The 25,573-nt window shown below is 37.7% G+C and overlaps 1 protein-coding gene across 1 annotated transcript; it reads right to left on the bottom strand.

The window, feature by feature from the left end:
* Positions 1-466: 466 nt before the first annotated feature.
* mvda (mevalonate (diphospho) decarboxylase a) lies at positions 467-21,458 on the bottom strand. The gene is made up of 10 exons (XM_065270036.2): positions 20,978-21,458; positions 19,682-19,752; positions 19,466-19,580; positions 19,229-19,375; positions 15,099-15,298; positions 4,959-5,033; positions 4,579-4,797; positions 2,206-2,321; positions 1,385-1,493; positions 467-674 (listed from the first exon to the last, which is right to left on the bottom strand). Exons 1-10 carry the CDS (start codon positions 21,057-21,059, stop codon positions 594-596), a joined length of 1,215 nt encoding a protein of 404 aa, XP_065126108.2. The 5' UTR covers positions 21,060-21,458; the 3' UTR covers positions 467-593.
* Between the last annotated feature and the right edge of the window lie 4,115 nt (positions 21,459-25,573).

Genomic DNA, 25,573 nt, shown 5'->3' on the forward strand with positions numbered 1-25,573 from the left:
AAGCATTCTTGGCTTAAAAGCAACCTCACACATGAATGGTCTCAGGAGGATGCTTAACTGTTGGCATGATACAGGACTGATGATAACATTCACATCTTCAACAACCTCTGTTAACCAGAGAATCAATGACATGATGTTAGAGAAAGACGGTCCTTTTCTGGCAGGGCTGAAATGCAGTGGAAATGTTTTTGGAAAAGATAGACTCTTTGAAAGTTGGTTTAAGTTATTTTTGGCAGGTCAAATAAGACATAAACCAATCATAATCATGTTGAGACAATACCTGAATTCTCCTTTGTATATAAACTTCTATTTATTTGTTACTGAGATGATGTGTTGATCTGCTATAGGAAAGATTCATTAAGAATTCTGCTTTATGCAAGATTAAAATCACTCTACCTAAAATGAAGTTTGCAATACATTTATCTTTTGCCATTGAAAGTATTACAAAACAACACAAAACCACTGATTTCATCATAAAAATATATATTTTTAATAGCTAAACTGTGCACATATGTTTTCCCTCAATTAAAAACAGTTGTTTAAAAGTTATGCAAAATATTTTATTTATCACAGTATGGTTTATATTGGTTTCTTTAGGCATTCTTCTTGGGCAGCCCATCGGCACCTAACAAATGAAGATCTGGATCCTCCACCACACAAGGTCCAGGACCACCCTTAAAACACATACCACACATGAAATGCTATAATGCATAATCATTTAGGAAGAAACATGCACATCGTTACTGAAACAAGTCACAATAATTTTATATTGTGTTTAGATAATCCAAGAGCGCATCTGGGTTCACACACATGATCTATAATAATGATATGGACTATGCGTGACATCATAACATTGTAGCCACCCACCTATCATGTTGGTATGCTCAAACATTATTTTGAATTGATAGAAACTGTCATTGTTATTTTTATATATATTATTAAAGCAACACTATGTAGTTTTTTTACCTTTAAATAATGTCTCAAAAATTATTTCAGTGATAGAACAACTTTTAACTGGACAAATTGTACTGTTGCTGAAACCTGAGCAGCCTCCTAGCTGCTACAAGCACACTCTGAAAGCGGCGGTGGAGGGTAGGAAACACAGCCCCGCCCCTCCCCCTGCCTGCAGAAGAGTGTCTGATACCAGACACTGTTGCGCTTTTCAACCACATGGGGAGCTGTAAGTCATTTTTACATGGAAACTACATAGTGTTGCTTTAAATAATAGTTTGCTCAACTTCATGCACTGTGTAGACCGATCAGTTTTATGACATTAAATCACTACTTAAGTAATCAGTGATGAGTAATCAATATTTATCCCTACTTAAAATGAAAATATGATAATTATTCACAGCCAATAATACCATAGCTTTGAGAAACCTACCTTAGTGCTGATTATATAACGAATGCCCTTGGGTGTGGGCTCCAGGTTAATGGCTCTCTTCAGCTCCTCAGAGAGGGGAGATGAATTCACAGGGTGACCCTTCAGAAACCTAGAAAATAAAGTTTACACATAAACAACAGCTTCAAAACTCTATCTAGACAAGTGTGCAGCTAGAATAGTGGTCGTCTGATGTATATTTGTACATTTTTCACAAAACATTTATCTTTAAAAATTACGTTTTTCTAAAAAATGTTACTTGCCCTTGCTCTCCCCTACAGATAATTTATTCACAATATTTTTTTAGATTAGTTTATTAAGTATAAATGTTATTGATAATCTGCTCCTGGATTAAAGCGGTATTACTAATTAAAATGTGATCATCTGTGAAAACCCAGCTAGTATTTTTTTGTGATTTACTGTTTTCTACATAAAATAATCTTATATAAAATATAAGTTTGGTTATCAGAAAATATCACCTTGATAATAAAGTGCAATACTTAAAAATAGGAGGGCAACAAAACAAACATTTGGAGTTACCTAAATTCTCACCACTTACCTGTATATAAAGAAACACAGAAGAAAGAAAGATCATGTTGGCTCTGCCTTAATACTTTTGTTTACATTTTGTTTTGTAAGGTCTTATAGATTATAGTTCATTTCTGTAGATCTGTTAGCAAACACTCTGAGAAGCTGAACTAACACTTTATACTAAGACTTAATGTTAATTAGTTTTCAATATCGGCATAAAAAAAATGTTTTCGACCACTAAAGTAATTTAAATAAGACCTGATGAAATGAAATGATTCATATTTGTAACTTACTCTCCTCCATTGACTTCTGGGGGAAAGAAATGGCGGACCACCTGTACAAAATCGGGCAAGTGCTCTTGCAGTGTATATATAACAGCATTAGGACCTGCATCAAAGGTATAAGCCACCTGGGATAAGAGACAAAACAAACAACTACATTCATTTACTTACATCAATTCAATAGTAGTTAAAGGAAAACACCACAGTTTTTCAATATTTTACTATGTTCTTACCTCAACTTAGATGAATTACTACATACCTATCGTTTTTCAATGTGTTCACTTTTAATCTTTCTACAGCGCTTCGTGAATGTGTTAGCCTAGCCCCATTCATTCCTATGGCTCCAAACAAAAGTTTTATTTTGTGCCATCATACTTACTCGTGTAACTACTCAGGCTTTAAATAGGGAAAACATGGAAATGTTTGATTGGTGGCTTTTAAATTCATCCCTGTTTGGAGCAATAGGAATTAATGGGGCTAGGCTAAAGGCTAACACATTCACGAAGCACTGTACAAAGATTAAAAGTGCACACATTGAAAAAAGATAGGTATGTATTCATTAATCTAAGTTGAGGTAAGAACATAGTAAAATATTGAAAAATGGTGGTGTTTTCCATTAAACTAACATTCATTCCCCCGGTTTCACAGACATGGTTTTAGGCTAGTTCTAGACTAAAGGTGCGCTCGCACCAACTGAATCGAACCGTACATGAGTACCCGCTCATCTGCACTCACACCACACTTTATGATCCGTCAATAGCTATAAACTTTTATGGTATTCAGCTAGCTTAGCTAGATGTTTTAATTTGTGGCATTTATTTGTCTTAGTATCCAAATATCAGTGAGAAGCTGAAAAATAATACAACTTTAAACTTTATCAATCTGTATATGCAGTGGATGTTTTTTTGAAGGCATCTTGAGTAAAACATCTGTATATTTAATGAAGCACTTGCAAAAGACCTGAACCAGACATGATATGACCTGTTTTGACGAATGCAGAAGTTTGTTGCGCAAAACCACCATTGCCCTACAATAACAAAACGTTTGTGCTAAAGGAGGTACAATGTTTTAACTTAATTTGGCACCTAAACTCTGGAATAGTCTTTCTGACACTGTTTAGGGCTCAGTCACCCTTTCATAGTTTAAATCAAGATTACAACCTCCTTGTACTACAATCATATGCTGTCAAAACCAAAAGTGAGAAATGCCAAAAAACTACAGTATCTTTAATTTGACAAAATAAGTAAAAATTAAATTGTTGTCTCGATCAGTTGAAGAAAGCAAATGATCTTGTTTGGAGCACAATCTAAACCATTAGTAAATATGTATGGTATGGTTTAGGAATGGGCATTGCTTGATTGCTCGAGTACTCGAACGTGGCATCGATGATCGATCACGAAAACGATGATCATGTGGGTTTATTTATTTATTTATTGTGGATATGGCGGTGTTTGGATGTCTGATTAGCATTACAAGCGCATGTGGTAGTGAAGACGCAGACCGATGTATGACATCAGTAACATTACCATGCATGATTCAAAGTCAACCAGATAAACCCGCCGATCCGCACAATGCGCGGCAGCCCGCCAGCCCGCTGATCCCGTGAAGCCAGCCACAACTCACATCACTGAGGCACTATGGTTTAAAAGGTTGCCGTGATTTTCGGAAATACAGTCAGTCAGGTGCAAAATGTACAGCGCCGTCAAAAGTTCAATGGGTTATCATCTCATATTTAAACATCAAATGTCAAGAGATACCAGAGAGCCATACGAGCATTACCATTACATCTTGACTGAGGTAAGAGGATGACACGACACAGCTAATCGCTAAAATGATAGCAAAACACTTAAAGCTGCATAATGTTATGAAGCTTGAGCTTTGACTGGACGTGTTTAAAAGTGCGCTGTTTATGATGCACATCCACAAAGGGCGTTAAATTTTCTTTTTTTTTTAGATAACTTAGTTGAAAACTTAATTGAAGTCTTGCATTTTATGCAGATAGATGCACGTTGTACATTTATGTTGTATAAAGGCTTAATATTATGCAGAGTGCGTCATATAGAAAGCGCTTCGGTTTGTGTTTATAAACCCTTTAGTTTTACTTCATCACGCAGCTTTTCCTGATAGAGGTTTCTGTTAAAAACATTTAATTAATTAAGAATCTAGTATGTGTTCATTGTTCTGTCGTAGTTTCTTCGAAATTAAGTTTTATTTGAGTGTTTTTAATAAAAATATTTTCATTTTCACTATGACGAGTACTAGTTCTTCAGACCTATGGATTAATCGAAATTAAAAAATGACATAAATGCACATCCCTAGAATGGTTAGTATAGTATTTGGTTAGTTTAGTCTTCAATTAAGTATTTAGCTATAAAACATGCTTACTCTGATCTCTCCGTAGTGTTGGTTATAACGGTGCACAAGGCTGATGATCTTGTGTGAGATGTTGTTCAGGTAGAATATAGGTGGGTATGTGTCTAGACAGGTGGCATGAAACTGGTTACTGTCCTTCATGGTCAGCTCACCAAATGCTGCAAAGTTTCGTTGACGAATTGCCCCGATCATCTCCTCCATTCGACTAGGCACCACAGCGTCTGCCCGGTACTGGGAATGACAGTATGGAATGTCATTTTTTTGTATTCTTATATGAGTATATGAAATTGTCATAAGTGTTCTTAATTGAATTTCATTACTATATAATAGGTAACAATCTTTTAAAAAATAAAACTCAGTAAGGAAAAACAGAAATGATAACACCTCTGTACCTTAAGAAGGTCACTTGTCTTCACACTAGTGTGCATTCCAGAAGTGCTCCCAACAGACTTCTGCTCAGCACTCACCTGAGAAGAAACAGTAGTTTATACTTCTTAGCATGGAAAAATGATATTAAATCAGGATCCAAAATCAAATTTAGCCTCCCCCTATTAATGAGTTAATTAAAAGGTTTAAATGTGCCATATAAACTGTATTTATCGATGAATAATAAGAGTTCTGTATATGGTAATGACATATCGTGAGCCTCAAACACAATTGTTTCCTCTCATGTAAACCTTGTGCATGCAAAAGACCGATGAAAGGTCTGAATCTTCTTCTGATACAGGCTATAACCTATAAGGTCTGTTAACTAATGTGAGCTACTGACATGAGCCTCGCTGTGAAACTGCCAGTCAGAGCAGAGCTCAACATTATTATTCATGACCCTTTCAAATAATGTGAGAACAGCCCATTTCATTCTAAGGGCAAATCCTAGGGTTGTAAATAGACATCTCTGGATAATTTTTGCGCTTAATAAAGCCACATAGCTTATATGTTGATATGAGAGAACAATTTAACATATTACTTCAATGCATGCTTTAAAATATGAATAAAAATAATTGTTACAATTATTTGTAAATCACACTCTCTACAAATATTTAAAACTTTTGGATATTTAAGAAGCAGATCTTTTTTTCTGTTTTACAAAGTCCTGCATTTGTTTCAATGGGGTGTATTCAGGTTTTCACGCTTGATTGTTGAAAAAACATATTTTTCACATATTTTGCATTATTGCAGCACATTCCATACAAGTCTGTCTGTACCACTGGGTGTCGTCAGCTCCTTTGTTCAGTAGTCAGGGTCACTGATCAGGCAGTTGGCCATTTTAAAGGCACAAATTTCGCAATAGTACTATAAAATATGAATAACATATACAGCGTTAATGATTCTGAAAACTGTAAAGTTACTACAAGAGGTGGAAGCCAGACAATTATATTAATGCTATGTTTACACGACCACGATGTTGTAAATTTTTTTAATTTTTTTTGAAAAATTTCACGTACAACACTGTAACAAAGATTGCACTGCATCTTAAGAAGCACAAACACAGTCCTGTAGGCGACTATTGTAGTTTTGGTTATACTCGCACATGTTAAACTGAATTAACACATTCACATTATCACAGATTTGTGTCTAGGAACATTACAAGTGGGGCGTGACAAATGGGAGAAAATTTGGTAATTTATTAATCTATTAATTCCCTTATCTATTGACCATACACTCAAAATGAGACATTTAAATATAAGCCTAACTTAAAACAACATAAAGAAAATGTCATAGCCTACAAGAATGAATTGAGGTCAGAATGTTAATTAAAGAGGAACAAAAACTTTAATATGGAGAGGCCCTATAGGTGGTAGCGGGTATAAAAGTTAACAATGGATAAGTTTGTGACACAAAATAAAAAGAAAACTGGAGAATCTGCAAAAGCAGAGAAAACCAAGACAGACAATAAACCCAATCAACCAAAAATCCAGCTGAAAAGAAAGTATGATGACTTTTGTCAGAGACTCAGTTGCATTATTATTATTAACTTTTGAACAAAGTTTTATTTCATGTGAAGTGGTAAAACATTTGTACATTTATTTTCTCTATTGAAAGTGTTTAATGCTGTTATGTTTTAAAGGAGACATATCATGCTAAATTCAATTTCTTAGCTCTTAAATGCATTTTGTTGTATATTTGTAGTGTTTATAGACCGTTTCAGCGGTAACAACATAAACAAGCCGCTGTCGCGGTCCGCACGTAACTTCCGGTAAACTCTGCTAATAATAAATAACAACAAATTCTTTAAACATAGTTTATTTATATAACAAGCAAACAAAACAACACATAGATTACCTAGGAAACCAAAACATTTGTTATTTTCGACGAGGCATTTGTTCAAGAGATCAGTTTAGCAACTAGTCAGACCATTAAAAAAACGAAACCGGAACATTTTTTGAACAATTACGTCACAGTATTTGCAGCGGAACTGCCAAATAAGGACATCGACTCCCAGCCCAACACTTCGAGCAATCCGCCATTTTTTATTTCTCGCTGCGATATTGTAGTCCAAGCTCAAGGATGCAGAAGTTACGAGAGCGTAAGAAATGTACCCATATCTGTGGGTAAAGTCATTTTTGTGTGCCCGAAGCACTTCAAGGATAACTGATTCACCAATCTTCGCCAGTATAAAGAAGGATTAGCAGATAGACTTCGTCTGATTGAGGGGTCAATTACTTCTATCTTTGGAGACGACGAGCATAGCAGAGCTGCAGCCTGCGGAGATCGCTTTTTGGTCATCAAGCCTGGTTTAATTAAGTTAACTGAGCATTAAATTTGCAAGTCATGAGCACATTATAACAACTTATGATTAACTAAGAATAATAGTCAACTTTATAATTGTTAATATTCTGAAATAAGACCGTCTTGATGGCGTATGCAGCCAAGAAATGCGACCTCCGGAGGCTGCAGCCTCACACCTTTGCAATACCCCCATATGAAGACGTTGTTCTGCAGGTTCGTTGTCTTCATTTTCATCTCGCTCCGTTTCCGACTCTGGGTCGAACATGTACGGCTGGATGGACAAGTCTTCCGTTGTTGACATTTTGTGAATAACAAGTGAATAAAAAGTTTCTGTGCCGCTAGATAATAGTATCTCTGCTATATAACTACAAAAATGGCCGAACGGGGTGGAGTTTAACCGAGTTTCACCTCTGCAACCTGGAGAGATGAGTTGCAAAATGAGTTGCTCTCAGATGCACATCAGAAAAGGGGTAAAAAGGGGGCCTGTGGGGCTATAATAATGAGGAATTCAGACCCAAGCATTGCAGACCGCTTTATATAGACCTCAAATAGATAAAAAGAACAGACTTAAAAGCATGATATGTCTGCTTTAAAATATGATGTGAATAAATATATTTCAACAGTTAAACTTAAAGCCTAGTTGATTACCATTTTGTTGCGGTGATTCGGGACAGGTAGGGCTTGAAACCTTTCCCTACCTCCAAAGTGGGTAATGGGAGAAAAAGTTGAGAAACACTGCACTAAACTAACAAATTCAATTCCTGAATACATTTATTAAAGGCTGTGATGTAGCAGACAAAGCTAATGATAAATAAATACACAAGAGTTTGGTAAGTCCTTTATTTTTGTGGTTTTGCTTTAGAGGCAGTCACATGGAAGGTGCACATTCCATGCTAACTGCTAGCATTATAAGCATTCAATGTAGAGGTAAATCTATCAAACATGTTTGTGTGTTAATGTAAATGTTTCTATGTCTTACCGGTGTTGTAGAGGCCTAAAAGGAGTGGCCGGCAAACAGGAAGCCAGTTTTATATCATCCTGAAGGGGAGGAGTTACCCAATTAACCATGCATGGAGTATAATATGTTGTGTGTTTATGATTTGGTGATTTAATAAAACATAATGCCTATAGTTCCATGTAAACCTTGTATTGGGGGTGACTTGTAAAATGGAAAAATCTGTGATGTGTAAAATATAGTGCTATAACAAATGGAGTGTTATGATTGGTCCGTTTGAATGTGAAGGGCGGGAACCAAGAGTATAAAAGAACAAAGGAAATGGTGAAGGGAGGAGGGGTGTTTGTTGTAACAGTAGCCAACAATTTGTTTAAACCTTTTTTTTGTGGTCAAATATGTGTTGAGGTTTTTTTTTAGTTTATTTTGTTTGATTATTTTGTTTTGTTTGTTTAAAGTTAATTTTTCAAGTGATATTTCGCCTTGGCACCTAAATAAAAGTTTTTTCCTTGGACTATTTGGAGTTTTGCCATTTTCTTTACTGTCAGTCAGCCACTGCAAAGACCATCTTACCACAAATGGTGTCAGAAGTGGGATTTGAAGTCTTTATGGAGTGACTGACAATACAAGACGAAAACTTCAAACCACAAGATGGCTACAAGAGAATATGGAGCTCCCCAAAGAGTTACCCGAGCCCAACCAGTTCTGTTTTCTGAAGGAGAGGAAGACACTGTTGAAGCTCAAGCAGGTGAATTGGAGGCTGTGATATCGGAGGAAGCTTTGACAGACTCAGTTCATAGGATGAACATGCAGTATCCTGAGACTGAACCTGTGGTGAGACCCAAGAGTGATAAAGTGAGTACACCCCGAGGAGAAGCCGAAGGTATTGTGGTGGACCAAGAGTTTTTTCTTGAAATGAGGAGGTTCATGAGGCAACAACAAAGAAATGAAAAGTTATTGTTTGATGAATTGAATGGATTAAAGGCTACTATGTTACAGAAACCCAAGACAGGGTGGGACTCAGTTGATCAGATAAGCCAACAAACTCATTACCCGTTACCTACACCTAGAACACTTCCTCAAGCACCAGCAGGAAGAGCTTCGTTTGCAGAACCTTATGCAATTCAACCTGAGGACAATCTGCCAGGTATGTCTACACCACCGATAGTGCCATATAGACGTTATCATGAACCTCGAATTCCTGATTTTGTGGAAGGAGAGGATGTGGAGAGCTTCTTTGTGCGGTTTGAACGCATTGAACATGGGGATGGCAAATCGACGAGTGGGCACCTCGAGTGGTAACTTTGTTGACTGGCAAAGCTCTGGAGGCCTATGCAGGCATGGATGAACAACGGTCGGGATCTTATGTGGATATCAAAGCTGCAGTGCTGGCCAAGTACAACGTGACGGAGGAGACGTATCGCCTGCGTTTCAGGAGTTTGACCGTACCAACAGGAGAAAGTGTAAGAGAAACCTACAACCGCATCAAGGGCTTGTATCAGAGGTGGATGCGTCCGGAGATGAAGAGCAAGGAACAGCTGGGAGAAACCATCATATTGGAACAGTATCTAAGAGTGTTGCGTCCCGACGTAAGAGTATGGGTCAAAGAAAACCAACCATTGACTGGTGAAGAGGCTGCAAGGTTGGCTGAGAGATTCATGGCTGCACATCGAGATTCACCACGAACCAACAAAGGTACTGTGACTGTGGGCAGGGGTAAATTTGAGGAGCCTATTGATAAGACTATGGGTGTGTCTGGGAAACATTCTAATACAACTTTGATTTGTTATTATTGTCAACAACCCGGACATAAGGCTTCTCTTTGTCCCCTTAAAAAACCCAAAGTGACTAATATGTGTTATGTTCCCAGGAATGAGTGCTTAGATGAATCATCAACACCTACCGAGAAACATAGCCACCTTATAATGGTAACTGTAAATGGTCGGCCGGCTCAGGCTTTGGTCGACACAGGTAGTACACAAACCTTGGTGAAATCTGACTTACTTAACTGTGAAGTGTTGAACTATGCTGATACTGTGTGTTTGGGATGTGTACATGGGGATGAACAAACTTATCCAACCGCTGAAGTCTCTGTTGTTATAGAAGAACAGGCATACCTGTTAAGGGTGGGGGTGGTTGAGAAACTACCATTTGATGTGGTTTTAGGGGAAGATTTACCCTCTTTAACTGATTTGGTGAAGTCAGCATCCAAAATGTGTACGGTAGTTACAAGGTCCCAGACTAAAGGGTTGCAACCCCTTCCCAATGCTGATGCTGAATTATTTTCTGATGCAGGGAAGGATAGAAAAAGCAAAAGACAGAGACGCCAAGAAAAGTATAGGGGGAAGGTACAAGAGAGTTTACCACATTTTGTAGACCCTGGGTCAGAGTTGATTGACAGTCGTTGGCAGGTTCCTGATAATTTTGGGGAGTTACAAAAAGGAGATGTTACTTTACAACCATTGTTCGACAAAGTGTGTGAAGTGGATGGTAAACCAGTTGGGGTACCAAAGTTTGGAGAGGACAGGTACATTTTAAAGAACAACCTGTTGTACCTGGCTGACCTAGAGAGTCCTAGATTAGTGATACCCAAAGTACTGCACCAAATGATTTTACATTTGGGGCATACCATCCCTTGGTCAGGGCATTTAGGCCAACAGAAAACATATGAACGAGTCAGTCAACGATTTTATTGGCCAAAAATGTACCATGATGTGCAAGAATATTGTAAAACTTGTTCTGAATGTCAAATGGTAGCACCTGTTCGGAAAGCTGATAGAAGTTATCTGCAACCCTTGCCCATTATTGGTACTCCATTTGATCGTATTGGAATGGATATAATAGGTCCCTTGGTAAAGAGTAGCGCAGGTCACCGATTTGCGTTGGTGATCTGTGATTACGCTACCCGATATCCCGAGGTCTACCCCTTGCGTTCAGTCCAAGTTAAACACATAGTGAGATGTCTGGTTGATTTGATTTCACGGGTTGGAGTTCCATCTGAAATTATCACTGATCAGGGAACAAACTTTATGGCCAATGTGATGAAGCTGTTGTATAAACATCTAGGTATTAAGGGAATTAGAACAACACCATTTCACCCTCAAACCGATGGACTTGTAGAGCGATTTAATGCTACCTTAAAGAACATGCTTAAGAAGTTTGTTGATGAGTCTGGGAGGGATTGGGATAAATGGATTCCTTTTCTTCTGTTCGCCTATAGAGAGGTCCCTCAGTGTTCAACCGGGTTTTCACCTTTTGAACTTTTGTTTGGCAGGCAAGTCCGTGGCCCCCTGGACGTGCTCAAAGAAGGGTGGATCGCAGAGGAACCAGCCCAGTGCAGTATTGCATCATATATCTTACAGATGCGGGACAAGTTGGAGAACTTCAGGGCTCTGGCTAAAGAAAACCTAGCAGCGGCCCAGCAAAGACAAAAGGTCTGGTACGACACACATGCCAGGGACAGGGAATTCAAACCGGGACAGAAAGTTCTGCTACTACTACCATCAGGTACCAGCAAGTTGTTGGCCAAATGGCAGGGTCCATATGTTGTCACCAGAAAATTGGGTCCAGTAACCTATGAGATTTTGTGTCCCGAAAGAAAACGGCCTAAACAGGTTCTGCATGCTAATCTTCTGAGAGAATTTAGGGAGAAGGTGTCTGATCTCGGTGGGCCTAAGAGTGGCAAAGACGAAGTGATGATGGTGAGGGCCGTAGTGGAGGAAGAGGACGAACCAGACATGGAACCGGCACGATCAATACAGACTGCCTCAGAATGTTATTCACATTTGAATAATCAACAACAACAGCAGTTAATTGACGTACTTCAAACTTTTCCCTCTCTTTTCCAGAAAAGACCAGGTCGGACTGAGATCCTTACACACAATATCATCTTGAAAGACACTACTCCTATACGACAAAAACCCTATCGAGTCCCAGAGAAGATGGTCGAACAGTTAAAGACTGAGATCGAAACCATGTTGGAAATGGGGATTATAGAACCATCGACAAGTGAGTGGTCAAGTCCAACTTCACTACTGGTCCCTAAAAAAGATGGTGGAATTAGGTTTTGCACTGACTTTAGAAAATTAAATAGTGTCTCATGCTTTGATTCATATCCAATGCCTCGTATTGATGAGTTAATTGAGAGACTGGGTAATGCATCCTTTATGACTACACTAGATCTGTGTAAAGGGTATTGGCAAGTGCCCCTCAACTCGTCTTGTAAGCCCTACACTGCCTTTCGAGCCCCCTCAGGACTATATCAGTATACGGTTATGCCCTTTGGGTTACATGGAGCACCGGCCACTTTCCAAAGACTGATGGACCGTGTACTTGCGGGATGTGACCACTATGCAGCTGCATACCTTGATGATGTCGTGATATACAGCGGGTCCTGGCAAGAACATCTACGACATCTTGCGGACATTTTGAAGAGGCTTCAGGAGGCAGGGCTCACTGTCAACACCACCAAATGTTCATGGGCTCAGAAAGAGGTGAGATACCTGGGTTACTTACTAGGACATGGACAGATCAGGCCCCAAGTGGAAAAGCTGAAGGCTATTCAAACCATTACTCGTCCACAAACTAAAAAGCAGGTGAGGTCCTTTCTCGGTTTAATCGGCTGGTACCGCCGATTTATTCCTCACTTTGCCTCAGTAGCCACACCTTTGACTGATTTGACCAAGAAGAGTCCTGCTAAATTTGGTTGGACTAATGAGTGTGAAGGAGCATTCAATGCACTTAAAGATTTGTTATGCCATGAACCAGTGTTACAGAGCCCAGATTTCTCTCAGAGGTTTGTTGTGCAGGTGGACGCTTCTGATGTTGGCTTGGGAGCAGTACTGGTCCAAGGAGAGGCTGATCAGGAGAGACCAGTTCTTTTTCTGAGCAGAAAACTTTTTGAAAGAGAACGGAAATATTCAACCGTTGAGAAGGAAGGCCTTGCCATCAAGTGGGCTGTGGACTCTCTGAGGTATTACTTATTGGGACATGAATTCACGTTACGGACAGATCATCGTGCTCTGAAGTGGATGCAAACTATGCAGAACAGTAATTCAAGGATACTGCGCTGGTGTCTGGCCCTGCAGCCCTATGTGTTTACAATTGAGCACTGTCCAGGTAAGAAAAATTTTGTTGCTGATTACTTATCCCGTATGCCCAATTTAGTTCATCCAGAGGGAGAGGAAGGGGGAAAATGTGATGTAGCAGACAAAGCTAATGATAAATAAATACACAAGAGTTTGGTAAGTCCTTTATTTTTGTGGTTTTGCTTTAGAGGCAGTCACATGGAAGGTGCAAATTCCATGCTAACTGCTAGCATTATAAGCATACAATGTAGAGGTAAATCTATCAAACATGTTTGTGTGTTAATGTAAATGTTTCTATGTCTTACCGGTGTTGTAGAGGCCTAAAAGGAGTGGCCGGCAAACAGGAAGCCAGTTTTATATCATCCTGAAGGGGAGGAGTTACCCAATTAACCATGCATGGAGTATAATATGTTGTGTGTTTATGATTTGGTGATTTAATAAAACATAATGCCTATAGTTCCATGTAAACCTTGTATTGGGGGTGACTTGTAAAATGGAAAAATCTGTGATGTGTAAAATATAGTGCTATAACAAATGGAGTGTTATGATTGGTCCGTTTGAATGTGAAGGGCGGGAACCAAGAGTATAAAAGAACAAAGGAAATGGTGAAGGGAGGAGGGGTGTTTGTTGTAACAGTAGCCAACAATTTGTTTAAACCTTTTTTTTGTGGTCAAATATGTGTTGAGGTTTTTTTTTTAGTTTATTTTGTTTGATTATTTTGTTTTGTTTGTTTAAAGTTAATTTTTCAAGTGATATTTCGCCTTGGCACCTAAATAAAAGTTTTTTCCTTGGACTATTTGGAGTTTTGCCATTTTCTTTACTGTCAGTCAGCCACTGCAAAGACCATCTTACCACAAAGGCGTTCTAAGCGAATCTGCGAGACGTTAGTTTTTGTTGACGTTTGAATTGTTTTCAAACAGACAGAGCGTAGCTAACTCCTCCCCCTCCCTTCCGTGCTTTCATGAACGCGCCCAAACCCCACCCCCAAATCCTTCTTGTCGTTTATTGGCTGGAACACTTTGTTATGGTTTCTGTTTGTAGGTTTGGCCACTGTTTTGTTATTGCCGTTTGTGAAGCCTGAGCTGTCTACAGAGATCTGCTTGCTGCCAGAGCGGACAGGCACCAAGCAGATAGTGAGGAGATGTTTGCTGTATGTAACAAAAAATGTTTTATGGTCTAAAACGCGTCAATTCGCTTAGAGCACCTTTAACTACTATACATTTTTGTAGTGTTTTTGTTTTGATTTATTTAAAAAAATTGAGTCACAGACTTGACTTGGTTATGTTTCATCTATGTAAAAATTTATATTATTGCTCTGTGTAACTGGATCAATATAAGTATAGTATGAAGTATATATGAGTAACTCTGCAGAGTAACCCTAACAGATCTTCTCTGGACAAACAAAGTCCCGAGCAGATTAACTGATCGCATGGTGACAATGATATGATTGAAGTGAGGTGTAGATGAGCAATTAAAATACAATTACGCATTTGTTGTCACGGTGAGCGCGACTCATGGTTGCGTAGCAAAAGAAGACGCACAACCTCCCAAGCGCTTTGGAAATAAGCGCCCTGACTCATGTTTTAGGCAACTAAGTAAATAAAAATCTTTATGCGGCCGGATTATGTTATATTTTTGGCAGCAGATGCAGGCCACAGAGAAGGGGAGGAGAGTTTGAGACCACTGGGTTACCGTGTTAATATTAATATATTGTTATTATTATTATTTATATAGTAAACTTTGAGATTAAATACCAAACTTACCACTAGAATTAATACTCTGAGCTCTGGCCAATGCGACTCAGATTCTACTTGTTCAGCGACACTGTCCGTCCCATTAGAACGCTCACCCATTTTCCATTGAACAAACCCACCATACAGACTTCTGCAGGCACTGCCAGAGCCCTGCCGCGCCACAACAGACAGCTCGCCATCAACCCCAAACAACTGTGACAGAGTGTATACTGCAAAACAAAGAATACAGCATTACTGAAGCAAGTCATTCTGATATATGCATCATGTACAGCCTTCATATACTGGATAAAATATTAAATTCATAATTTCTGAAGATGGAAGTCATATATTAGTTAGTTATGTTTAATGACACTACAATATTTAAAGGGGACATATCATGAAAATCTGACTTTTTCCATGTTTAAGTGCTATAATTGGGTCCCCAGTGTTTCTATCAACCTAGAAAATGTAAAAAAAGATCAACCCAGTAACCTAGTTTTGGTAAACCATTCTTTGCAAGCATGTGAAAAAATAGGTAATTCAAATTTGGCTCCCCTTGTAATGTCAGAAGAGGGTAATACTGCCCCTTTATCTGCACTATCCAACCATGCCACTGCCATTTAGTGCAGAGATCAACTCATTTGTATTTAAAAAGACACACTCAAAAACTGTTTTTTGCTCACACCTACAAAGTGGCAATTTTAACATGTGATGATAAATTACCTGTGGGGTATTTTGAGCTAGAACTTCACATATGTACTATGGGGACACCAAAGATTTATTTGACTTCTTAAAAAGTCTTGTGAAATGTCCGCTTTAAACCCTCATAAGCCCCGATTTTCCTGTATACGTTATAGTTCCTTGGGGGTAAAAATGACCCCAGAAATTAAAAGAGTGATTACAAAATATATACATTTTTAATGATACAAATAATATATAATTTTTTGTTTACTTTCCATCTATACATTAATGCTGTGTTCTGGGAGATATGAAGTAGTTTGGTACCCATTTACCACTCAATTCCTCAACTACACCATTAGCTTGCCTGTAAAATATCAGATTTTTATGAAAATTTCACATAAATTATGATCTAAATTTGATGTTCTAACATAAAAGAATTACAGTTTAGAAAATAAATAATTTTGACCAGCAGATGCCCATAGAGACCCATTCATTTTACCATCATGATACATTTTGTGAATTTATGTTTATATACACATTAGAAAGGAAATTTAAAAAATATATATTTCAAATAGTGTGTGTGTGTGTGTGTGTGCGCGCGCATGTGTGTGTATGTGAGCATTGGAGCCCATTAATTTACATTTTTGTTTTGCATCTGTGGCTGTTTTTTGCCAAATTCTATAAAAAAGCACTCTGTGGCAGTCATACCTTTGTGTGTTTGTGTGTGTGTGTGATTGAGCATGTATTTTTAGGGATCAAGCACCAAAGGTGCTGTGACACCTATTGGAATTGTCAGTATTATTATTATTATTCTTCCCCAAAGGGAGTCTATGGCAGCCCTATGAACCGTAAGTCGGAAAATGAAGAAATTTGGCACAGTTGTAGTGGTGGTCATAAAAAGTCATGTGACCAAAAATAGGGTCTCTAACACTAACTATATAGCGCCACCAGCAGTTCAAAAATTCAATGTTCAAACTGTTATAACTGGTGATTCGATTGAAGTATGAAAATTCTACTTAGTACACGTGATTGCTCTCCTCATGCTTGTTGTTTTTAATACTTTACAGTAAGACTCCACCCATTACAGTAGCAACCATTTTGATATGTACAGTATTTCGTTTTTTCGCTACTCCTCCTTTAAATTTGGTTCAATTGTTATGAATTTTGGCACAGGTGATCTTTGGAGTGAGCCGCACAGAAATGACTCAACAGAATTTTGATTTTTATCTTTGTTCAAAAGTAATAAATGCGCAAACTTAACGAGGTTGATGCAAAAATGGTTCTGAAGTTGTATCTCGGTCATTCTTTGATCAATTCGAAATGACATTTGGTACACTTTATGAAGACCATGAACTGGGGGTCCATGCCTAATTTGGTGACAGCGCCACCTTTGGGTCATGAGATATGAAAAAAGGCTATTTTTGCCCATAACTACTGAAATGTTTGTCAGAAAATTATGATCTTGGTGTCTACGAATTCCTTGTCTCATGCCGAATCTGTCGATATGCATTGTTTGACCACACCGCCTGTCCGCCATTTTGAAATTTGTCATAAATTGTTATATCTTTTGAACTATTGTACATATCCACACAAAAATCGGTAGAGAGCTTCGGCATGACGTCCTGAAGGTACCTGGGAAGTCAGAGTACAGCGCCACTTAGGGGTTATGAACTATAACAGTTCTTATAGAAATGCTTATAACTTCTAAATACTTTGTCTAATATAATTTTTTTGTGAAACTGGATTCACTGGTTTATGCCAATTGCAACGATACCTCATTTGTCATTTTCCATCATTCTGTTCATTGTGTCTTTCTGCGCTTTGCGCGTTTGCTGCGTCGCGTGGTGTTTGCTGTACTTTGGGTGCTCATTGCGCTGAAGGTGCTTGGCCTCGGTATTGCTGCTTGCAGCTATATTTTCTATATTGCATTTGTGCTCTAATACCAGGCCTACTTTTCTGTGTTGAAATTTTCAGATTTACTCTAGATTAATTGATTTTCTTTACAAATAAAAAAAAGGATTTTTTTGCATTTCCCATTCATTTCAATTGGGGTCATTTTTACCCCCAAAGGGCCTCTTTTGGTACATTTTTACACCTCTTTAGAACGACCGAATCAAGCCAAGTTTTTTATATGAATCTTGACAGATAATCTGGAAAAGTCACAAAATCTTATTCCTCTGAGATGAAGGGAACCATGTTTTTTAACTAAAGAAAAGTGGCTTGGGGTAAGATTGACCCCAAGGGACTTATTAGGGTTAAGGAAGCACAATGGTAAACTGTAAAGCATCTCAATACGTTACCATTATTGACATGTGCCTTGGTGGAATGCAAATTTTTTTTTGCAATCGTTCCTAATAAATAACTTAAAAAGCTATTTATTAAGAATTTATTTTAAGTAAAAATTTCAAACAAAACAGATAAATGCGACCATGGACAACAAAACCAGTCATAACTAGCACTGGTATATTTGTAGCAATAGCAAACAGTACATTGTATGGGTAAAAATCCCAAAATCATTAGGAGATTATAATATAGAATAACAAAATTCAAAATCTTTATTTCCAAGTATGTTTACGCACATACAAGGATGTCTTGTCTTGGTGACAGGTGCTTCCAGTGCAGAAGAAAGGCAAACACAGTGCAAAACATGCTGCAGACATACATAGGAATTAAATGGTAAATTAAAAATTAAAATAAAGCACAAGGCAGTTATGATAGATGTGTGAAGTTATGGGATCCTTATGCCGCGACCACACTAGACTTTCAGCATGCAAATGTTCTACGAACACCTCTGAAAAACTGGATATGACATCACACGGCAAGCCGTTGTCTTTACAAATTAATTTTTTAAATTTCTGTTAAAATATACCATCAATACCAGTATGCAGCGACACATTTCACCCAGACAGCTTCTTGATTTTAAAGTATTTTTATAATCTGACAGAGCTGAACAAGACTGGATTGAGCAACACCACTGCTATTAATGGTTCCTCCATCTTGGATTTCCTGAAAAGGTCACTTATATGTTTTTAATTGTTTAATGACTAATATGACTGATTGCGAGTGATATGGTTGACTGGACTGTGTTTGGACGTTTGTTCCACCAGCAAGGAGTAGTTAAGGAGAATGAGCGGGTGTAGTGACCAAAACCTGATACAGACTTCAATAATTTGCTACAAAAATGAATCAAAGCCACTTCATTTAGTACAAACAAATTAAAAAGCCTTTATTCACATAGTGGCTAGTCACAATGCCACTATGTGAATAAAGGTCTTTTAACTTTCTGTACCAAAAGAAGTGCCTCTGAAATTTTGTTTGTCTGTGTTTTGCGTATTTTCTACATTGTGTCTTATGTCAAGCTGCTTTGCAACAGTCTAAACTGTAAAAAGTGCTATACAAATTAACTTGAATTAAAAATTCATTTTTAAATGTCACAAAGCTCTGCACAATAATAAATGAAATGTCCTTTTTTTACCTACCCAGACAGGCATAGCCCGCTGCAGAGGAGGCCAGGCCAGCGGCGGTGGGAAAGTTATTAACAGAGCAGATATGGACCTTATGAGACACGCTGGTGACATCAGAAGTGGGACTGCCACTATTTCGTCTCTTTCGAGCTAACCTTCGAACTTTTAAATTAAAATAAGAAAACATTATAAATTACATGTCTTCTTATAGATCCAGAGGTATTCGTAATTTTCTGACAGACAGGTACGTACTCTCTCGCAGACATGACTGCAGTCTGGGGTGTTGAATATCCTCTTCTTTTCCATTAAGCCAGATACGGTCTTCCTGGAAACTTCTGCTGCATGCAATTGTTGTGGTTGTTTTCAGCTACGAAAGAATCAGAAGACAAACTCACAATGTTATAACTGGTTTGGCGTTCTTGACATGTGTACATGCAGATGCTTAAAAGGGTTAATATGAGAATTCACCTGGTCCTGATGCAGAGTGACACTCAATGATGAATTAATTGGCAGAATGAGCTCTTCATCACGTTTCCCCCCTGTAAATTAACATCAATCAAACACACACACAAGCACATATTGGGTTAGGTACAGATCTCGAATTGTGGGGGCATCCGGGACCCCCCAAAAGGCATTAGGGACCCCCTATAAGATGTCAAAATTATACTTAGGGGGGGTCCCTCAGATATTTTTATTTTAGTACAGACAATGCTGACAAACTCAAATAGATGATCAAAGTCAAAGTAATCAAGTAGGTATTTCTGTGCAAAATAATAACGGGTAGTGTCTATAAAATCATTAATTTCAGTATTTTTCTCATTATAAATTAAGGTTTAATGAATGTATCATATATAAAATAATTTGCAGCAACAATCACAAATTATATGTCATTTGTTGGTTTATCATAAATACTTTTGACACGCTAAATCTCAAAATTAAATAAGATTGCCGAACTTAGCCGGGACTTCCCAGGCAGGACCACATTTGTTTTATTATCAAAAATGCTTTTTTGTTAATTCTGTGTGTGATGTTCTGAACATTGTGGCTTTAAAATGTTATGATGAATCATTTAACGAATGTTTATCCTGCCTTTAAAAAGAAAAAAAGAGAGTAGAATATCACATAAATACCACATTACCAACATAAATTGGATGCATTTAGGTTTACTTTTTCTTTAATAATTTCATAATTATTGTCAGTGGCATCACTGGGTCCTTTCAAAATGTCTGCCCAGTCCACCTAAAAAAAATCTGATTTATTCCACAATTGGTACACAAATTTGTGGTCGCTTTTAAGTCCTATTTAAATCTCATATGAAAACGTCAGCGGTCTTCGGCTCTGCTCCGTCATTCAGCAAATTTTTCATATTTTTTTCGATCCTGCAGCCATGGATCAAAGTATAGTGTACATTAACTGATGACATGTGCATCTGTGTAGTTCTTTAATAAAAAAAACAACAGTTTACAAAATGTGATGTCAGAGCATTATTTTTTATATATATATTTACTGTCATGTTGCATGGTGGGGACCCCCATAAGACCTGATTCAATTCGAGCATTGGTTAGGTAATGCAAAAGCATTTTACAAAAATATTCCACACATGCATGTGAAAGGATCTACAAAATTATAACGACACATTAAGAACACAATGTGTCACCGCTGTCTAATAGCTTACATTACAGTAATCACAACTATCTTATTATGTAGCTCTTACATTAACGTTACAGTATATTTACATTTAAAGATCAAGCTCACTTTACTTACAATATTTAATGACCGCGATGTTTACAGGTGCCGTGCAGGTGACCATGGTGACATTTTGGTGACCGTTATCAGACATACTCATACTGGTACTATAAAATATATTTCTATATAGATAAACCTATTTAGCAAAAGCAGGCGCTTGTTCACGTACAACACACATACAGTTACTGGATATATCGAAGTGAAGTAAATGTGACAGCATGTTAAACTCACACAGCTAATGAAAACACAAGCGTGACTTTGGATTGGCCCGTGCCCAGCGCGAGGACACGCACTTGACCAATGAGACTTATCGCTGTACGAGCCTAACCAATGAATAAGGTCGGACCATAGTCATACGAATAGAAAGACAGATTCTCCGCGCATGCTCAGTCATTATTTCAACTTGACGTTTACGTCAACCAGAGAACTCTGAAAGAACCGTGTAGAGAACATTGCATTGACATCCCTGACAATCCCCATTCATTTTAATGAAATCATCACAGCTAGCGCATGATTCCCCGGAAGTGTATGATATCGAAGATCATAGATATGTATATAGGCTTACCGCTGAGTCCCTAATGGCATCACCTGGCGGCCATCTTACCACAGGGCGCTCGATCACTCGTAGCATTGAGTTTAATAGTGAAGGTACTTTTAAATGACCATAACTTGCTCGATTTTCTACCGATTTTCAAACGGTTTGGTTTTTTACAAACGTTATTAACGTGGCTATAATACTGGATGCTTTGACATGTTTCATGATTTTTTTATATATTTTTAGTATAGGTATGCAGTGTCATAGTTACATCTTTGACGTTTATAACAAACCAAACCGTTTGAAAATCGGTAAAAAAGTTAAGCAAGTTGTGGTCATTTAAAAGTACCTGCATCATTAAAACTCAATGCTAGGAGTGAGCGAGCGCCCTGTGGTAAGATGGCCGGCAAAATGCAGACGTTCCACTCAATTGGCCAGCAGCGCGGGCGAGCCATCTAGCCTTTATACATATCTATGCATACGATGGTCACTTCACTATCCCATGATGCCCCTGGAGAGGAGTTATCCAACGAAGAAGAAGAGGCATGCCGCTGTTTTCGCGCTGGAATGACAGGACGTGATGACGACGTATGTCACGTGATGTAGCAACATGGCGGATGTAGTACGTCCGAATCTCATTCATACTACCAGGATTCATACTATACAGTACCTACTGTTTTATCGGCAAGTAAGTAGGTACTTCATCTTATTAAGTACCTACTATACAGTATGCGGTTTCGGACGCAGCCACTGACTAAAAATAGCTTACCTCCTGAGTCAGTCCTTGTGAACAAGACATTCGTGCTTCTGTCGCATGACAGCCCCCTACAGGCTGTGTATACCATTTCTTAAAATGTATACATTTGTGAATGTGCTAATAAAGAATGCTTTATCTGTATGAAATCACATTAATAAAGCGAATACACCTTTTTTGCTTTTTTATATTTTCAAAAGATATTATATAATACAAAGGTAGGCCTATGGGAAAACTCCATTTTATTACTATATAATAATCAGCTATTATTGACATTTTTCTAATAAAAGTTATATGTTATATATGATTTATATGATTTAAAGTATGTCCCTTTTGTTATTATTGAAAAAGAATGTGAATATAGAAATGTAGTGTTGGAGTAATGCTATTTTAGTACATAATACAGCCAATTTATAGGCTATCAGACAATTCTTAAGGATAATGTGAGAATTACTGTTCACACAGTTGTGGACAAAAATATTGGCACCCTTGGTAAATATGCAAATAAAGCTGAGAAAAATAAATCTGCATTGCTTCTCCTTTATATCTTTTACTTTAAAAATTCACAAAAAATCAATGTTCCATTGATGAAAAATATTTGAATGTGTGGGGGTTACATTATTTTTTCTTCTCAAATACACATTGACCACAATGCCCACTTCATTTTATCTTCTTTGCCACCTCCATTTACAAAGATACTGTCTCAGAGTCTGTATTACAATGTCTGATGAGGTGGAAGAATTCATGTCAAGTGATCTTTGATTATTTTCCAGACCCTTCATATGTTGCTGCTCTCTCCTCTTCAGTCATTTTCTGCATGGTTTAGGTCAGGGAACTGGGATGGCAGAACCTTGATTTAGGTTTGTTATGAACCAAACCTTGATGGAAGATTTGACCACAACCCATTATAAGATTTCTAGCAGAGCAAGTCACTTTTTTGATCTGTTGATATTTGATATAATCCTTGAAGCCATGTTTATGAATAAGATGTCCAGGGGCCCATTTCACTAAGGAGGTTCAACCAACTCTGAGGTGATTACTCTAAGTTTTCGGTTACAGAACAGCTGAAATGAGTTAGTTCAATCAACTCTAGTAGTCTGACTCTAAAGTGCATCCACAACCACTATTAAAAGCCATCATCAATGGAGCTACGATATTACAGACAGACAGAGTTTATCCTAGTCCCAGAGTAAAATGCATGTTAGACATGTCTTAATTTAAAAACATCTTGCCCTGACACATCTTAACATACATCATTGTTTTGTCTCAAGATGCACACCAATAATGTTTTATGTATTTTTTATTTGTAAAAATGACTTAAATGTCCTATAACTAAGGCCTAGTCCCGGATTAATCGAAACCCTGTTTGGGAAACCACCCCATTAAGTTAAAATGGTTTGCAATTTACAGTCTACGTAATAAAAATGTGCGCAATAAATGAATGTACTAAATGAACTGACAAGAAACCCAGAGTTTCCCTCTAACATACTTAAGAGTTTTCACTTAACCACCTTTCTGATATGGGCCCCGAACCTCTGGTATAAATTTAGGTTCACAACAATGAAGATCCAGCGGCATATTTAACTGTAGACATGTACTTTTGAATCTCTATGTGCACCAACAGCCATTGTGGCGAAAAAAAACCTCTTTTTGATTTCATATGGCCGCAGAACTCGGTCGGTCCTGTTTAAGATTCCAGTACCGAAAATGAAAATACTAGAGCACAGGATTTGTTTAATTTGTATCTTTAATTGTGTCCCAAACAACTTATGGTGATAGATTTGATGTTTTCCTTTATTGAATCTTTCTGACCCTTTGTGTTTATCAGATCAAAGGAATTCATAAAGGTTTTTACCCAACATGAGGATGAGTAAATGACAGAATTTTCATATTTGGGTGAACGATCACCTTAAAGACCTCCTATTACGTTGCTAAAAACAATATTCTTTTCTGTATTTGCTGTAATACAATGTATTCAATGTGGTTTATGGTAAAAAAACAAAAACAAATTTTCCACATACTGTACATTTTTGCTGCTCCTTTAATCCCTGCCTTCCTTAAACGCATTGATTTTTTATGAAGCTAATTGTTCTGAGAAGCAGTGTCCCTGATTGGCCAGCTAACCAGAACGTATTGATTGGTCTGATTACCTCTGACATCAGCCAGAAATGTGTCGTTCCTTACCAAGTTTGGAAGACTACTTTAAATGAAATGCTAACAGGAGTTAATATCATCACTCAATACGAGGTCATTCAATATGATGCAAAAAATGCAGATGACCAAGCTGAATGATCAACTTTGCCAGTGCGCCTTGAGCAGAACGTAACAGACAGGTAAGGTAAAGATACTAAAACATAAAACCCTGTCTGCATTGGTGATCATAAAAACGACAAACAAGTGCTACTCTACACTGCTCTAAACTTGTGTTTGAGTCATGGTTTAGTCGATAGTAAATTCTTTAAACATAAAAACATAGACCCAACCACTGTGCTGTGGCACACTATTGTGCCGTGACCACTTGTTTGATGTGCCGTTGAAAAATAACACTGCCACAGTGTTAAAAAAAAACACTTGAAGCTAGCTACCAGGTTGCTGAGTTGGTCACAGCTGTGTGTGTCACTGTCATCAATTCCAGAAAGGATATCATTTGTGTTCATCAAAACAAGATCAAGTTTCACATTAAATGTGAATACTACGTTTAATACAGTATAATACTCCAGTTAAACAAGTCATTTAAGCATGGCAATATAGCTTTGTGCAGATTTGTTAATGCTTATTGAGAAAGTGGTGTGCTGCATGATTTTTTTACTTATCAAAACTGTGCCATGGCAGAAAAAAGGTTGGGAAACACTGACATAGACTACTTACAGGCTGTCAGAATTGGGCGGAATTATGATAATGACTGTCGTGTCACGTCAACAAAGTAAACTGTTGTCTACAATCTGTTTATTTGATGTAGTCCAAGAAATGAGATTTAAGTTGGAGACGATAACTCTCGTCATTGTTTACTTTGGGATTTGTACCTTTGCATATTGTTAACAAATGTAATGTGCATTTTACATTTAAAAATGTTTAAAATTTGAATCGGAAAATAGGTGCTCTTTAATAGCTTTTCCCTGTTGAGCCTAACTCTGGCTTACATGAGCCTAACATGAGTGTCCCATGGCTGTATTATTGTCACTCTTCTCACGTGTACTTCATATATAAACACGACTGCGAAGTATGCTGTCAGATTTATTAACATGTTATACGAGAATGGATTGGTTTATCAAAAAGATTAAAAACGTTTATATCAAAGTATAAGAACAAAAAAAAGTTTTTTTCT

Source organism: Paramisgurnus dabryanus, chromosome 9 (assembly GCF_030506205.2).
Source record: "Paramisgurnus dabryanus chromosome 9, PD_genome_1.1, whole genome shotgun sequence".
Classification (NCBI taxonomy): Eukaryota; Metazoa; Chordata; class Actinopteri; order Cypriniformes; family Cobitidae; genus Paramisgurnus; species Paramisgurnus dabryanus.